Raw genomic sequence first — 18398 nt, 5'->3', positions numbered from 1 at the left:
TCCTAAATTCTAAAATGCAAAGCAGGGAAAAGACTGAGTCAGTCGAATAAATCTCAAAACCCGTCGAGGGCGAGGCAGGAAACTTTTCTCGTTCCCTTTTGTAACTTAACGACTGGATGGAAAATTACGCACAAATATGTAACTTTATACTGCAATTAAGCTAGCGTTTTTATCAAACAATTCAAACCCTATATGCTAGCCCCACTAGCACCGTCCGTTCCGAACGAATCATATTCGTGGCTGGCAACCATGAGCTTGCGTTTTACTTGTTGGAGCAACCAAGCCAAGCCAAGCTGAACCGCTGAACTTCCTGCGCGGGCAAGATGGATGCTGCAAATAATGGTGAGTCCTTTGTCAGTATGTCGGAGAGCAGGGACAGAAAGTTCCGGCGGGAAAGAAATCGTCGCGTCAATGCGTGTATTCAGCTCGCAAGCTGCATAGGAACTGATACAGCGTCACCTCCGTCTAGTTTGTGTGAACCGAGACTCTCCGCCTCGGCGCGTGCTCTGCCTAGTACCGGCGACGACGTTTCTGTGCAGCGGCAACGTGTTCCAAGCGCGGACGACGTGGTGCTGGAACGTGTATCAAGTCCGGGCTGCGGAGGGCTAAGCTTGCCGCTTGTGAACTTGAACAGGTCCGGCGAACTTCAGCTCTCGACCTCTTCGGCAGTGTGCGTTGAAAAGACTAGCGATTGTGACAATGCCGACGGAGACAGTGTGTTGTCTCTTCGTCGCAAGCTGCAAGCATGGGCAGTTGAGTCGCGATCATCTCATGCTAATGTCACATCACTGTTGAAAGTGTTGCGGACGTATAAAGGTCTTTCCTCGCTGCCATCATCTGCAAGGGCCTTGCTTCAGACGCCGAAAAAATCCTTCGGTGTTTTAACACTGGCTGGCGGAAAGCTCCGTCATTTTGGCATCGAAGCAGGCCTGCGGCAGATCCTACAAAGTTGCGGAGAGGTTCCTGGAGAACTAAGCCTCAGCTTTATTATCGATGGCTTGCCATTATCAAAAAGTGCTAAAGGACAGTTTTGGACTGTTCTCGGCCGGGTTAACAACTTCCCAGATGTGGCACCATTTGTTGTCAGTGTTTTTTTTTGGCGACAGCAAACCTCATGATGCAAATGAGTTCATGCGGGGCTTTGTTAGCGAAATGAAGTGTCTGATGACTACAGGACTTGCTGTGGGCACAGCAGCAGTTCCAGTTAGTCTGCATGCTATAATTTGTCACGCACCAGCAAAAGCTTTTGTGCTGTACATAATAAGCCACACAGGCTATTATAGCTGCACGAAGAGTGCTGTGAAAGGCACATATTCTGAAGGCAGAGTGTGCTTTCCCACTCTGACAAGCCAGCTGAGAACTGATAAAAGTTTCCGCTGCAGATTTCAAGAACAACACCAAACAGGTGAAAGTATTCTGGAGGAGCTTCCACTAGATATTGTAAAGGATGTTCCTCTAGAATATATGCATTTGGTGTGCCTGGGTGTAATGCGCAAACTCCTGCTTTTGTGGATGCGTGGAATTAAGGGAATCAGGGTAGGACGCAAAGCAATTATTGAGTTGTCGGACAGGAACATGAAGCTAGCAAACTAGGTTCCCTGTGATTTTAACAGGAAGCCGCGAAGTTTATGAGATTTAGAGCGCTGGAAGGCTACTGAGTTCCGGTTTTTCCTGCTGTATGGAGGCCCTGTGGTGCTCTCTTCAGTGCTTCCTTCTCGGATGTACGAAAATTTTCTTTCTTTGCATGTTGCAATCAACATACTTTCAACAAATGGCCTCACAGCAAGTGAATTGAGCTATGCTGAAGGCCTTCTCAAGTTCTTTGTGGAGAGCTTTGTTGAAATTTATGGCCAGGAACATGCATCGCACAACGTGCATGGTCTGTCCCATTTGGCATCTGATGTGGAGCACCTCGGCTCATTAAATGATTGGAGTGCTTTTCCGTTCGAAAATTTCATGTCTACTCTGAAAGCCATGGTACGAAAACCTGAGCATCCCCTTGAGCAGCTCTGTAACAGACTGTCCGAGCAAGAAACAGTACTGTGTGAAAGTAAGAAGGCAACAAGTCACCCATTGTTTCCAATGGAACACGATTCCGGGCCACTCATTGTGCCTTGCCGTGCTCCACAGTACTTGAAAGTTACATTGCCAAAAAGTGTTGTTCTTGCAGCTGGCAAAAGAAACAGTTGCTGCTTGCTTGCAGATGGTTCTATAGTAGTTGTGGAAAACTTGGCACACTTTCCATCAGGTGCACCATGTATAATTGGAAGGAAGTTTTTGCAACGCAGTGATTTGTATTTGTCACCTTGTGTATCATCGATGCTTGGCATTTACAAAGTTTCTCAGCTATCCAGCCTGATGTCTTGCCCACTTGAGGATATTTCTCAGAAATGTCTTAAGACTTTCTTCAAGCACGAGACAACCATTTTTCCGCTTCTGCATACCACTCAAGGGGTTTAGCGGCCACTGATTTTTAATGCACGTTTTCACAATGTTTGTACCTTTGTATTTGGTGCATATGTTGGTAGATAAAATCTTTTTTTTCCTTGAACAAGGTGGTCAATACATCGTTGTGAAATTCCCCGAAGAGGATGATTCTGTGGCTATTGTCCCCAAAAGGTGGATCAGAAATGACATGTGCCGCTGGCCTCCTGAAATGAGGCACGTTGATAGCCTGTTAAAAGCAGGTGCAACCCCGGGACCTGACTGGAAGGAACTGCCGTGCATGGTAGTACAGGCATTTGGTAATGATCATTGTATTCACTTCTTATTGTGCATCCTCTTGGTGTATGCCAACCACAAACAACAAATAAGCATGACACAGCATTATAAACATCAATGCTGAGTATGGCTGTGGCAGGCGAAGCCAGCAAGCACTACTGCCTTGGCTTCAAAATACGCTATTGAATTTTGCCATTTTCAGGGTGCATGTTATATCATGAAGAGTAAACCCAACAGTTATTATTAGTAGCTCATGTACAAAAACAACTACACTAAATTCTCCTAATCTTTGATTAAGTGCTGTGCAGTTTTGCTGTGTGCAAGGTTGCAAAAAACAAACATTAGTTGCCAATGCACAGCTAGCACCATTAAATGACTTCTACTATAATGGCCAAAACAGCTGCAAGAAGGCAAGCATTGCATTTCTAGGTGCATGCATCAGCTGCGTATTTTGTTGTGAAAGAGCAGCTTCATTGGTCACATACAGAGAAGCAAGCAACACATGCACGCTCCACTGCATGTAGTGCATATGAGGTGTCATCAGCACATGGTCCATGACATGCTACACTGTCGCCAGAAAGCGGTGCATTCTTGTCATTCGTTCCCTTGGAAATGCTGAACGTTGATGCGGCATGGGCAGCCTTCAATTGCTGTGCCTGTGTAGCCTTGCTGCACTCGTGTGTGCCAGAAGAAAGTCATTGCTTTGCTTGCACTTTCTTGCTGGTTAACTGCCGAGTTGGTATTTCACAATATTAAAAAAATGTGCTTGTTTTAAAGAAAGGGTAGCTTAATTTAACACTTAACTTGTGCAAATAATGTATTGTAGTAACAAGAGTGTGTAGCTAAAATTTTGACATTTGTCTTTTTATGGCTTTACTATCCACAGTAAAATAGCACACAGTGGACATTATATAACTGACCTTTCAGAAATTCAGTGAGACGTTGATGGTGAATTTCATTCCCTGTGCTCACTTTCTCATAATATGTGAACCTGCACTCCGTTCCATCTGCTTGCTTTCAGTTTCCTTTTTGATAGAAGACTGTTTTGTCTACTTTGGCACATTGTTTTTTCTAGCATTTTGGGATAACATGAAGCTCATTATGAGTTATTTACTGTCATGAAGATTGCCTTGCATATGAGCAACAATTATTACTGCACTGAAAGGTTATGAAATTTATACTGGGCATCCAGACTATTTCAGCAAAATATGTTTTGATTGGAGGAATGCAAATACTCTTTCAGATACATATGCTGAAGCACGGCTGCGCCTTAGAAGAGCAGAGGACACCTCTGATTTGCAAAGCGACTACGACCTTGGACGGGGGAAAAGGAAACGAAATACAAAAAGATTTCAAGAGTCTGAAAATGATGATGAAGAATACAGGCACCCTCCATCCCCACCACTGTCTATGTTCAAAAGTAATGTGCATCCCTCTGATCTTTCAATTCACATTCAATCGTGCTGCAAGAAAAGTTCTTATTTTTGAGGATGCTGTATTATCCTGGTGCGTTCTCAACTCTAAGACCTGATGGTTGTAGTTGCTGGTACATGCCGATAGCAAGTGAGACATTAGAAAATCATGTTGACCAAGTTCGTACTTCTTTTTAGCAAAAAGAGCATACTGTATAATAGGGAAAGGAAAGTTCCTGTTCTTTCTTCTAATGCATATTCTATTGTTGCACTGTTTTACTGAACAAGTGAAACAGCATGGTATTAGTCGGTTGCATATGCCCACAAGCACACGGTGGCCTAGTCACAATGCTTTTATTGCTCAAAAACACCTTTACCATGTGGTAAAAACCTTTCAGAGGCAACAACGTTTGTTTTTTCCCACTAATTTCTGATACATTTCAGCTACCTGCAGTGGCAAAGAGTAGACTCTGTGCTCTCAGCAATGTTGTGGGTGAATCAGCCAATATACTGATGTGTGTGCCAAATTGCCGTCAACAAAAGAAGCCTGCACTACTGGAAAAAGATATTTGATTGCTGAGGCTTAGTTTGTGTTGCTTCTAGCAACCTGTGCACTTACGCAGCTAGTTAGGCAAGTTGCTAACCCGTAGTAGGAGCTAGTATTGCTGCAGGTGTTGAAATACTATGCATTCTTGCAGGGCAGCACTGTAGACTGTGGAGCTAGTTGGTAGTACATCTTTGAAACTAGCATGAGAAAAAGGACATTAACGAAGCGCTATGTCTGTCTGGTCACTTGGTTGAGTCTTTTTCTGTTATTAGTTTTTGAAGATGCTTTTGGTTTTTGATATCTGAATTTGTAGATTTGGGTTCAGATTTCTCATTGTGTCTTTATTGCTTTCTCACTGGTAGTCTTTGTTTTTTCACCAGAAGCAAGAGATAAGAGGATGCAGAGGAGCAAAACACAGCGACTTCATTCACTGCAGTCTTCACAGCAGTCTGGACATAATGGTATGGACTGAAGGATGCTCTGATGATGTGAAGGAAAATTTCACAGCTAACAATGCACTACATTTTTGAGATGCATATCAAGCAAATCAAGCGCTCTTTTAACAGCGAAATCAACATCATGGTAATATTAATGAACCTGGCCATTGTGCCTCTTTAGCATGGCATATGAAGCATTGAGAGTGATCCTATTCATTTTTTCCAATAGATAAAGGGAATATGGGCAGGAATCACATGAAATACAATCAGAGGCTGACAGTTTAGGCCTAGTTAGTTGCGAACTGTAAATATGCATGCTTTGTGAACCAGTGTGTCACATTATAATGCGGCTGCTCCTACATTGCACACGTGGCCCAGTGTACCAATAGTCTGCTGAGGGAGCACAGATGAACAGTTACGTACTCTAACAGCAGTTCTGTGCCGTTATTTGCAATAATTGCAGGTTCTCACTCAGTGCATGGCTGGATTGTCTTAGGAACACGCACTCATGAGAAATAACAGCTTTTTGCTATATTTAAGTTACCCAATGTATCTTCAGTCCTGTACAAGCTAGCTGAGCTCTGTAGCTGAATTTACTGCAGAATGGCATTGTTTTAAGTGCTGCTGTATGTACAGGTGAGAGTGATGCTGAAATGCAGAGGATTCATTCGCCTCGGTGCTCTGGAATGCAGGTGCCCAGTTCCTGTAAGTTTTCAGTGGTGAAAATAATTGTCATACAGAAGATCTATAGTGTTCTCTTTTCATAGCAGGGTATGCAGCTGCTTCTTCAACGGGGGTGCAACAAAGGCCTGAGCAAACTGGTGGATGGAGGGCACCATGTAAGTTTAGAACCTGTGTTGGCCCTCGTAATGCTTCCTAAATTTTTCGCTTTGTCTCAGTGTAGGGTCGGAGTCACACAGCAATCGTTGGGCCCAAGCTGACACAATGCATTCTCCGCCCACAAATTCTTCAGTGCCGGATGGTCGCTTCCGGTCAGGTAAATTATTGAGAATGTCAAACTTGATTTTATTACTGATGTCTCAATAACATGCAGCACCCAGTGCAGGATCTGACGAGAGATCATATGCCTCCAGTCCTGGTTCTTCAGTTGCCAACACTTCAAGGCATTCTGGCAAGTGCAATTAAATTGCTCTCTTTGCAGTGCTTGTATGTAAATCTGGATCACTGTGTGTTTTTATGCCGTTAGATTTATCTAGTTACCTGGCCTTCACATGTGCACATGTGTAGATTATTTATTCATGTCATTAGCACTTATTGTTTGATAATTATTGCTATTTATATATTTATTTATGTAACTAGCATCCCTCTCCAGAGAAGATAAACCTCATGGATATAATTGCATATCTATACAAACAAGAATCATATGGTTACAAATCTTGCACCTGTGCATTCACAAATGTAGCCTGTTGGCACTTTATTGGCACTCTTTAGGACAATTATGCATTTAGTTCGTATAGTTCTTGAATGAAAGACGTGTGCGAGAAGAGAAGCTTTACTGTGTGAATGATGCATTGGACTGTGCAGTGTAATGCAGACGCATGGTTTCAAAAGGAAACATTTGACAGAAGTCTGTCTGGCTGGGAAACTTAATTTAACAGAAAGATGACTGACACCAACCTGACTGACGTTTCGGGACCAGCTCGGTCCCTTCTTCATGGTATGACTACGGGCGAGGCGCAGCTTGGCTTTTTAAGCCCTCGTGTGGAAGACCTCCGGTTCAATGGCCTCAAACCATGCATGTAAGAAGAGGGAAGTATCCCCAGGGTGCGATTAACATTATCCCGTGTCTGTTGGATGTGCCACAACTCAAGTAGAAGCCTCCTGTGCGGGTTAGCTTCGGTTTCCAGTACAACAGTACCGTCAAAGGCAAATCGATGGTCGCATGCCTCGCAATGTTCGACCACAGCAAACACTTTTGCATCCCATACATTGAAGGCTTGAGTGAAATGCTGGCTCGCATTATCAGCAAAGAAGGGGTGCTAATAATGCACAAACCTACTACCACCATCGGACGCCTCCTCCCTCGTCCGAAGCACCGTCACCCTAAAGAAAGGGCCCCAGGCGTTGTATACAAAATCGCCTGCTCAGTATGTTCGGCTTTGTATGTAGGGGAACTAAGAACTTTGCGGAAAGAATGACTCAATACAAAGCGGACGTCTGACAGATGAACCGTAAACGCAGCGCTATGGCCGAACACTGTGAGGCATGCGACCACCGAATTGACTTTGACGGTACAGTTGTACTGGAAACCGAAGTTAACCCGCACAGGAGGCTTCTGCTCGAGTCGTAGCACATCCAACCGACACGGGAGAATGTTAATAGCTCCCTGGGGACACTTCCCTCGTTTTACATCCATGGTTTGCGGCCACTGACCCGGAGGTCTTCCACACGAGGGCTTAAAAAGTCAAGCTGCGCCTCACCCGTAGTCACACCATGAAGAAGGGACCTGAGCCGGTCCCGAAACGTCGTGTTTTTTCTGCAAAATCAACTTAGTGGGCGTCAGTCATCTCTCTTCTAAAAAAAGAAACATGGTTTGCTCGGCAGGTCGCATTTTACATTTGGGAGGCAAAACTAGCATAAGCAGATAACATGACAAGAAGAAGACAGGATGGCACTGATCTTACAACTGATTTCATTCAATGACATGAATCCCTCGGTGACAGAGATACACCTGCACCAGGCCCCCTACAATGCCCATGAAAGTGCATATCACTTCGCGATTTCACATGCAAAGCTCAGCAAGCCAGAAACACGATTCGTTCTTCCTGAAAAACACAGATGGCTAACATAGTCCGTGCCTTGTTTCTTAGCATCTCAGGATAACGGCTCGTTCAGCTTCATTTTACTGCGAGCAGCTGTTGCAACGTAAAAAAATTGTGGAGTGCTTGTTTTCACATTCACAACAATGGCTTGGCAGGCAGAGACTCCCCTTTGACATGAACACGTAGCGTCTTCAGATCTCTTCGTTGGTACAATAGCCAGTTTGACCGAAGTAGACTCTGCCACTCATGCATCGGTCACATACACCACTTATGTTACACATTTGGTAAATTGGGTGGCATGTCTGTTGGTGCACTTGTTTAGTCTGTATGTTTCGAGCAACTTGTGCACTTAGCTTGGATAGCTTATTCAACGTTACCTGGTAACCCAGAATTTAAGGATGGGAAAAAGATGCGTCCAGGAAGTATTTTCGGTTCCGAATAAGCTGCCCATGCTGTGTGTACAAAATTATCACAATGCGCAAACTAAGCCATTACTCAAATACATGTCACTCAATTCACCCAAATGTGTATGCAGGAGTGGTGTTGATATGTACTCACATGCGGTAAAGTATGCTTCGGTCAAACTGGCCCTTGTGTCAGTGAAATGATCAGGAAGAGCAAATCTTTAGATCAAAGGGGAACATGTGCCTCCTATGCCAATGCCTTTAATGTAAAACAAAGATTGAATGCAGAATTATTTATGTTGCAGTTGTTGCACGCGGTAAAACGTAGCTAAAAGGAAAACTGGTGTTTAGCTTGTGAAATTAAGAAATGAGGCACGAGCTGTGTTAGTTAGGCACTTCTGTTTCTCACGGCTAAGGAATTCATGCTCCTGGCTTCCTAAGCTTTGCACGTGTAGGCACTTGATGATACGCATTTTTGTGGCTGTTTAGGATGCCTTGCGCATGCATGTCTTAGCTGAAGGATTCTTGTCATAGGCTAAAGCCAGTTTCAAATTCAGCACCACATCAGCTTTATATTGCCTTGTGATGTTCGTTTACATTTTGTTTTGCCTCTAAAGAAAGTGTAATATTTCTACCAATTTTCAGAACTGAAAAGCACAAGCTTAGACTGCTACAAACAATCTTGATGCGTGTCGAGCATCAGGGTCAGCAGCTTGATGCCATATTGCAGCGACTGAGCAGTAGCGCTCCGCAGAGCAGCTGCACGACTGAAGACGTCTTGCAGCAGCCATTTGGAGACCTTTCACATCGCTTGGGCATGCAGGCAAAATCCTTCTCTGCCCCCCATCACCCCTTCCCCTACCTGAGAGGACTGGGAGGCGGCTCTGCTCGGCTGCAAGGAACTATCGTCCCACCAGGCCCTGGTTCGGCAGACCTGCGCAGCGGTCAGGACCAACGGGGTCCCGGAATGAGGGACTCCGCTTTCTATTGTAAGGGGCGATGCCCACTAGGGGCCTCTCCGCGTGCAACTCTCTGTACATATAGCCTAATAAATGCTTTTCACCACCACCACCACCATCGCCCCTATTGCTCTTTACCAGCAAATGGATCTAGACCAATGCGAGAGAAGGAATATTCACCCAAAACTTTTGTTGCCGATCGGATTCCACTGTAAAAGGGTAATATCAAGGGTGCTTTATTTGCCCATTTTACTTCAAAAAATAGAAACTATAGTTCAGAACCTCTTTTCTGTACAATAAAGGCCATTATCATTATCATCATCATCAGCCTTACTACACCCACTGCAGGGCAAAGGCATCTCCCATGTCTCTCCATATAACCCTATATTTGCCAGCTGCATCCACCCTTTGCCTGCAAACTTCTTAATCTCATCCGCCCACCTAATTTTTTGCCGCCCCCTGCTACGCTTACTTTCTCTTAGAATCCACTGCGTTACCCTTCAGGACCAGCGGTTATCTTGCCTTCGCATTACATGCCCTGCCCCGCCGCGGTGGCTCAGTGGTTAGGGCGCTCGACTACTGATCCGGAGTTCCCGGGTTCGAACCCGACCGCGGCGGCTGCGTTTTTATGGAGGAACAACGCTAAGGCGCCCGTGTGCTGTGCGATGTCAGTGCACGTTAAAGATTCCCAGGCGGTCGAAATTATTCCGGAGCCCTCCACTGCGGCACCTATTCTTCCTTTCTTCTTTCACTCCCTTCCTTATCCCTTCCCTTACGGCGCGGTTCAGGTGTCCAACGATATAGGAGACAGATACTGCGCCATTTCCTTTCCCCAAAAAACCAATTATTATTATTACATGCCCTGCCCAAGCCCATTTCTTTCTCTTGATTTCGACTAGGATGTCATTAACCCGTGTTTGTTCATTCACCCACTCTGCCCGCTTCCGGTCTCTTAACATTACACCTATCATTTTTCTTTCCATGGCTCGATGCGTTGTCCTTAACTTAAGCTGAACTCTTTTTGTTAGCCTCCACGTTTCTGCCCCGTCTGAACCATGTCTGAACTGCAATCATGCCTACATCGGTGAGACAGGGAAGTTCTCAAGACGCATAAAGGACCACCAACGTGATGTGAAAAACAAAAAGCATGCCACAAATGCGCTGGCGGGTCATGCACACGACACTGGCCACCAGATTGACTGGGGCAATGCCTCCATCTTATCTAAGGAAAGAAACCTGACGACGCGCCTTCTGCTGGAATCGCTATTCATCCAAACATCACAAGCAACATTAAACAAGAACGCTGGCCCCATGCCAGGCATCTACGCCCGATCTTTACGTCACATTCTCCGGATATAAATTCGCCACCGCTCTTGTCCCGCTCACTGTGAACAAGAAACCCGTACGGGTTTCGAAACGTCTTTCTTTTTTCGACTATGGTCAGTGACTGCTACTTCACTTCATTGTACCGGTAAGATTATGCTGTTGTACACTTTCCTCTTGAGAGCCGCCGCGGTGGCTGAGTGGTTACGGCGCTCGGCTGCCGGCTTGAAAGACGCGGGTTCGATCCCGGCCGCGGCGGTCGAATTTCGATGGAGGCGAAATTCTAGAGGCCCGTGTACTGTGCGATGTCAGTGCACGTTAAAGAACCCCAGGTGGTCGATATTTCCGGAGCCCTTCACTACGGCGTCTCTCATAGCCTGAGTCGCTTTGGGACGTTAAACCCCCATAAACCAAACCAAACTTTCCTCTTGAGTGAAATTGGTAAACTGCCACTCATGATCTGCGAGAATTTGCCATATGCGCTCCACCCCATTCTTATCCTTCTATAGTAAAGGCCAGAGGTGTACTTAAAGAAGAAAATATTGTACCAAATACGCATGGCTTTTAGTGACAGTGCGCCCGCTGCAGCCGTCGATCGCCGATGGTAAATAAAAGGCAGCTAGCTTGTTCGCATAACACTGCGTTTTACATTTGTCGTGAGGATAAAAGCGAACGGAGAGGAAAATTTGTGTCGTCTCACTCGCTGCACATTGTGCGCTCCGTGCCGTGCTGAACCAAGACGCCTTGGCGAATTGCCGTCTGCAACATCTCTGATGATAAGTTGGCGCTGTTATCGGACGGTTGTGCAGACGGTAATCTATTTTTGTCATTCCCATCATGCAGGCACTGCAAGAACCGCGAGATGCCGCTGATATGTTTTTAATTTATCTGCCGCCAATAAATAAAATATATTAAGTAATAAATCGTGTTTGTGTGCTTTAATTTATAGATGCGTTGGGAGACTTCGGAGAGGAAGTTTTCATAAGTTAGCCATGGTACGAAGCGCAGCCATGCCCACACTGACGCCTGGAAACTCACCTGCAAACTAACTCACGAGCACAATGCAGAGCCACACCACCGCGACTATGGAGAGCCGTAAAGGACACCGAAAAACCGCCTCTGGCATGTCAAACGTGTCGGTGTAGCAGCGCGCCGCTGGCGACTGACCATCCGTGCACAAGATCGGTTTCGCGCTGGCAGACATTACACACGATCATGATGCAGGACACTTCAACAGCTAATAGAGAGCTCTAGTATAGGAAATGCACGTTTGCGCGCAGTAAACGCAAGTATTTTTGGGTCATCACGCTTTGTTACATCATTCAACATACGCAGACGAGATAACTGATGATAGTGGCGCCATCCGGTTTGAATGAAGAGAACAATTTCTACTTCAAACCGATGCTCGTTAGACCTAGGAGCTGCCGAATCGCCCAGCGAAATAAAACACAGCCCAAAATGATCGTCCATTCAATTTGTTTTATGCAAGATAAGACGAAACAAGAGACCAGTATCCAGTTTATAGCCAGCTCATGTGCCGAAAAACGCAGTAAGTTATACGAGTTCACTTTGAAGCTACAGGCTCTGATTCAAAGCGCACCGCCATGTTGGCTTTCCTCGGGCATCTGGTGCTAACGGAGCGTACGCTATCTGCCTGTCGTCACCATCCGATTTTGTCGAACCTTTTCGCTGAAGCCGAACCGCGACATCCGCTTCCGGCGCTTCTACCAATCAGGTGTAGCCGCTGAGGTAGACTATGCGCTTTTTATTATGGCACAAACTCGGGATACGGGATCTGCACTCCACTCTAAACACGAATACGCCCATAAGGAAGTAAAAAGAGAGTGAGCTGCCCTAGAGGGCGCCATCATTTAAACAGGAAGTGTGATTAAAGACGCCTTACTATATTTTGCACCTTTCTGTTTAGAGTGAGCAGTGCGCAGAAGAACCTCGATGTCATGCCCCGCTGCGCATTCAAGACGAGTGGCGCACTGACGATTGACACCACAATCGACATCGACGCCTCGCAGAATACAAGACAGCTACACCGAGTCTGTGCTTGGACACCCATTCGCCACCATGTACTGAGTGGCAAAGTTTTCGCAGCTGTTTCGGGTTGTTCAAGATAATTTCGCCGACTAAGTCAACAGGACTCTGAAGTTGTTCATTATGGAGTGACAAGATACGAGCGACGTCGACTCAGAAGCGAAGAGATGCATGTCGTGGTTAGAAAGCCCTTTTATGAGCGCTATTATAGCCGTATGTTTCTACTCATGCATTTTATTTTAAGGCGAAAATTTATATGCCCCATTATTTGAAAGACCGTAGTGTGCATTGCGGCACAAAAAGTCGGAGAGCCATGGAGATGAAAAGGAGAGATGGAGGAGAGACAACAATAGTTCCTACAGGTGTCGAGAATTAGGGCAGGTGGGTCATGTGTGGCCCTCAGGTGGAGGCGACGTCCTGGGCCCCCGAAAGCAGTGCAATTTGAGTGGCCTTGTCTGGCTGGTTGAGGAATTTGTCCCAGCTTTCCGCAGATGATGCTAGCAGGATGGTCCTTGGTGGCAGAATATTTTCCCATCCCCAAAAGATGGGCGCCTGAGCAGGGGGCTATCCGTGGTTGCAATTTGTGCATGTGGTCTCGTATTCCCCATCGGTGATTAGTGATAGCCTTGAGTGTCTAAGAATCGAGTGCGTCTACAAGCTGTGGAGCAGGGTGGTCTGTGCTCGGTCGAAGCGGAAAACGGCGTCTCGTCTCTTTATGAAAATTGGTGATGCCGGCAAACGTGTGGTGGCTTCAGCGAAGACGCCTGGATCCGTTTGGCTAGCTGTCCGGATTGTTCATCCCTCGGCAAGTCGCTCGGCCTCTTTGTTTCAAGAGTTGCCCGCCTGATCGGGTACAAAGATTTGGTTAATTTTGCGGTCGGGAGTGCAGCTGCGCAGGATGCGTGCGGCATGAATGCAGATGCAGTCTGCCGAGTTACTTAGGATTGCGCGTATTGAGTCACTCAAGGCTAAGCGCGAACGGCGGTCAGCGATGGCCAGCGCTCTCGCTATCTCAACTGCTGCGGTGGGGGAGGAGCCACGCACTGTGGCGGTAAAGATAAGGTCAGATTGTAGCGTGCCTGCACGGACAACGTAGGTTGTTTCATCGTGCCTTGCCGCGTCCATGTATGTTGCGTGTTCATCGGCACGATAGAAACCACCGAGTGATCGGGCTTTGTGTTGACTTCACTCGTCATATCGGCCAGTTAGCATGTTCTTGTGGAGAGGGAAGCGACTCGAGCAGCTTCGGTGCGAGGAAACATTACCGGAGAGGGCGTCGCAGTCGAAAGGTCTTTTGAGTGCTACAAGGAAATAGGACTGCAGGTGGCGTCGGGAGAGAAATAGGGATAAGTCGGTCGGAAAAGTACCGGACTGAGGCGGAGCGTCCGAGGCAGCAGGCGCCAGTATCAGACCACTCGCCACATGACTTAAGACGCACCCGCAGTGCTCACACGATAGAAGTTATGTGTCTTTCCGAATGGTTTCGCGGCTGCGCGTGCGTCATTGTCTCTTCAGACTCCCGTGTTGATGGGGTGTGGTGTGTGTGTGTGATGCAGTGCGATGGAACGGCGACGACATCAATGTCTGTGGCCTGCGAGGCGACCGCGTCTACGTGAACAGGAAGACTAGGGCGTCCACGAAGGTCCTCTATCGGCTCCACGGCACGGCGGCCGATAAATGCTATACGACGTCTACAGAGGCGGCCTGCAACATTTACGATCACTGCTACGGTAAGAGCGCGGAAAGCTAGTCTGTAACGGTTGAAGCGACATGGAGACGTGGCCCTGAGCAAGCGAGAAGCGGACATGAAGCGACAGAAGCGTGCGGCCAACGTCTAGTTGTCGAAACGTGAAGCATAACCAAAGCTGCGAAGGCACGAACAGTATTCTCAGGCTTCGGCGCACTCGCGAGCAATGCATCCTTTCTGAAACATTTTGCCCGCGTGCTTTGTAATTTTTTTCGACACTACTTTTTTGTTGTTAAGCATCTGATTGATTCTTCTTATATAGAGGGCAATCCCTCAAATGTTCTCAGCGTTCGTTCTTGCTCAAAGCCGCTGCTATGAAGCTTTAACATTTCCTGACGCGACAGGTGCATAGTTTTATCTAGAATGACCGCAGCCACGTTCAAGTACTTCTACATTGCTCGAGAGTGCGTAGTTAGCTTTGAGGCTCAATCGGAGTTCCTTTGACAACTTTAAATTCACCGCGGCCGAGAGAAGCGGAAATCCTGTCTTTTGGTGGACCGCCCAATACATTTCTTGCTCTCTTCGCCGCCTGGTTGTTCAGTATCTGTGGGCGAAAGTTAGCCCAATAATGAGTCGTTTTAAGAACCACTTCAGCAAACGACGACTAGACTTACGAATCATGGACACTTTGTCCTCTCTGCGCTATCGGCGTAATAAGGGCGGCCGGCGTCTCTGCAGCGGGTCGAGCGCGAGTCAAAATCGCGAACTATTGGACACCTTTAGCACACCGTGTTAATGTTCGGGAGCCCGAACATCGGCAGTGCGGCCGGGCTGATTGGTGCCGATGCGGTGGCAGGCGCGCACGCTGCTGCCGGGTACGTTGTGCCATCTGGCGCCTTCCAAGCGATCTCCGCATGCGCACCGTCGACGCGCGGACTCGCCGCACTCCGGTAATGGTAGCACGGTATAGTTGGGTTCAGACACGTCCGGTCTCGAGTAGGGCGCGCGCGCTCTTTCATACGGCCTTCGCATTCGCCGCGGAAGCAATGCGTTTTTTTCTCCGGGAGTTACGCCGCCCGCCGCCGCTTGAGGCGCGACGACCCTACCGCTGGCTCCACGCCTGCATCTGCGGCGGCGCGCTGTAGCCCGCGGGTTCATGATGAGCGCATCGCCAAAATCAAAGAAAACAAAATGCAGATGCTTAAGCTGAGTATCTTCAACACAGTCCGTATGTGCACAGATTACATTCTATAGCCAAATGGTGCACTGACTGGCAGACGACACTCAACGCTATTAAATCTGCTGCTATGACAGTTTCTAGAAAGAAACATAAATCCGACTTTCGGTATACTATAAATGGCACATCACTTACTGTAGTGACTAATCATAAGTATCTTGGCGTACTAATAACCCATGACCTCAGGTGGAACGCGCACGTGGACAAAATCACCTCAACAGGTTTGAAAAAGACTCTTTTTTCTTAGACGACGCCTCACATTAGCCCCTTTTCAAACTAAGCTTTTAGCCTACAATGTTTTGGTTAGATCTGTTCTCGAGTATGCTAACGTCGTTTGGTTTCCTTATACTAATCAAGATATAACCAAACTTGAAGCCGTTCAAAGAAAAGCAGTCAGATTTATATTTAACAAATACAAAATAACCGATTCGCCTACTGAATTAATGAAAACTGAAGGAATAAAATCATTGCAGACCCGTGCAAAAGTCGCACGACTAAAACTCATGTTTCAACTAATAAATCGAGATCTAAAACTCGACACTACTAAATATATTTCCTTTTCCGAAGCAAGATCAACGCGTCATAAACATTCACATACATTAAGTGAGTATCATTTCCATACTAACTGCTTTCAAAAATCCTTTTTCCCACTAGCAATTCGAGAATGGAACAGCCTTGATCCCTCCATTACTAACTGTTCATCATTGACAAAATTTAATATTGCATTTGAGAGTATGTCATGTTATTAGTTATTAATTCCTGGTATCTTGCGTTCTGTTATTATTTACCCATGGTTATTTATTTTTATTTTTTTATGTGTAAGCTTTTTTGTCAAACTATGCAGCGTTACATAAACTAAACACCTATACTATGTTAATGCCTTTGCAGTGTACGCTTATAATATTTACTGTTTACTTATTGTCTGCGTATTATAACAACTAGCAATGTTTCAACATTTTGTTATTCTCTGTATAATACTACCGACATTAGCCTTATTTTATGTGTTATTTGATTGTTTCCGTCACAGCTCGGTTGTATTTTCGTTTTACCGTTTGCTGTTTTTCTTAACATGCTGACCAGTTGAATGTTCCGATTATGCTTGACCGCTTTCTGTTAACCTTACTAAGCCCTCCTGCCCCAATCCCAATTGGGATTAGCAGTATTTGTAATAAAAAAATAAAATTCTTCATCACAAACTTTGCTCGATGAAAATATTTAAAACGAGGAATCACTCTCCCATTCCTCAGAATATATCGAGCGTTTGTGGCTTTAAATCCAGAAGGAAATACTCCGATCACTTTTTCTCGTATGTCTCATGGTCAGTGACTAAATGACGAGTTAATTCTAAGGGGAAGAGAATGAAAACTCAGTCAACGAAAGTTTTGCGCTCGTCCGATAGAAATGTACTATATGGCGGAGAATATTCTCTACTACGTGTGAGCCGTACATCCGATAGCGCCGTAGCTGGTGGCTTGAGACGATACTTATAGAGTTGAAGTCAGACTCATGTACACTAACTTTGAACTGTCAAATAAATTGATTGCTGGGAGATATATATTATAGTACTTAATTACGCGGATATCGCTTTTCGCACGTCCTGGACTTATTTTCACCCTCGTATACGTCACAGTTTTCTTAAACGAGACCCCGGTATGGATAGCTCAAAAGGAAACTAGCTACTAATTTGTGTGCAAGTGTCAAGAAGCATTGTTCTCTGCTCGAAGCCAATGGCACTCGGCATTTCCGCTTTTGTTTGTCAAATGAGAGGCCACCATATTTCTCTGGAATGACTGTAGCCGCGCGCAAGTCTACCTTCATGCTCAAAATTGTTGTAAGCACATTAGGCGTCTTATGTTTTAAGTTGCTTGTCACCTTTAAATTTTGCAAGGCCGAGAGCGACCGTCCTTCTGACCTTCGAGCAATTGTTTTATCGCTGCGCCGCTCTGTTTGAGACACGAGTTCGCCCAATGAACAGTTTTCGAGTTGGAAGCAAGCTTTCTTGTCGTCATTCTTGCCTGACTAACGTTAATAGAAAGTAACTAAAGCAGCCAGTACAAGCTGCGCATGCTGCCACAGATATTGACGCGTACTGAGTATTGCAATTTCAGAAATTATGTACGTCCAATGAGTGACTTCAGCTACCACAAAGAGCATGTTGTCCAATTATATTCAACCTGCGGCGTGTCCTGAAGCTGCCTAAAATATTTGGTTCAAGTATCTTTGTAAAAGATCTCAGAATATGCAGTTTAATGTCCAATTCTCTCTTTTACCTTAAATTAAGGGACTTTTATCAACTTGTAAGCATTGCAAATCTTAATTATTAGTTCCCTACATTTTAACCTAAGCCAGCTGGTATACCGCGCATTGCAGTAAGGTTTATTAGTGGAGCTCCTTTAGGTTGCGGAAAACTTCTTTTTGGGGTGCTACTTCATTTCATGAATGACGTGAGGAAAGTTCGTGCTCTCGGGAGGTTTTTAGAAAGCGACCACGAGGCTGCAGAAATGCAGGAGAATAGTGCAAAGCTGGAAGTCATCGCCTCTCAGATAATTCTGTTCGCTGGTAAAGGCCGATTTTATAGAGACAGATTGCAGTTCCAAACTAATTTTGCTTTGCTGGCAGTTTTTGCTTACAGTTACTGTCAACAACTGGCTTAATTTTTGCGTTGTCTGCGGGTGGGACGGGCGGTCGTGGGACGCCGCCAAACTTCAATATGCCTTTCAAAGCGGTGATCTTGGACGTCACGTGCGTGCAACATGCTCTGCTCCTGCGGCCAGGGTTGGGTTTCGTCTGTACCCGTTGCTTGAAATTTCAGGAGCTACATTTACGCTGCAGAATCCTTTAC

General features: G+C 45.9%; 1 protein-coding gene and 1 pseudogene across 3 annotated transcripts; both read left to right on the top strand.

The window, feature by feature from the left end:
- Nucleotides 1–295: 295 nt before the first annotated feature.
- Nucleotides 296–9103, top strand: LOC144109471 (uncharacterized). Of its 3 annotated transcripts, XM_077642291.1 has the most exons (9): nucleotides 296–342; nucleotides 2556–2744; nucleotides 3965–4141; nucleotides 5061–5141; nucleotides 5754–5822; nucleotides 5888–5956; nucleotides 6022–6114; nucleotides 6172–6249; nucleotides 8950–9103. In XM_077642291.1, exons 1-9 carry the CDS (start codon nucleotides 324–326, stop codon nucleotides 8988–8990), a joined length of 816 nt encoding a protein of 271 aa, XP_077498417.1. In that variant the 5' UTR covers nucleotides 296–323; the 3' UTR covers nucleotides 8991–9103. The 3 variants fall into 3 exon arrangements, with proteins under 3 accessions (XP_077498417.1, XP_077498415.1, XP_077498416.1); XM_077642289.1 differs by lacking the exon at nucleotides 296–342 and having other exon boundaries at nucleotides 1702–2744; XM_077642290.1 differs by lacking the exons at nucleotides 296–342; nucleotides 8950–9103 and having other exon boundaries at nucleotides 1734–2744; nucleotides 6172–6619.
- Nucleotides 360–2460, top strand: LOC144109470 (uncharacterized; annotated as a pseudogene).
- Nucleotides 9104–18398: the final 9295 nt, after the last annotated feature.

This window comes from Amblyomma americanum, chromosome 11, assembly GCF_052857255.1.
Source record: "Amblyomma americanum isolate KBUSLIRL-KWMA chromosome 11, ASM5285725v1, whole genome shotgun sequence".
NCBI lineage: Eukaryota > Metazoa > Arthropoda > Arachnida > Ixodida > Ixodidae > Amblyomma > Amblyomma americanum.
Note: the sequence above shows the minus strand (reverse complement) of the source record. Positions and strands in the feature narration are given on the sequence as shown.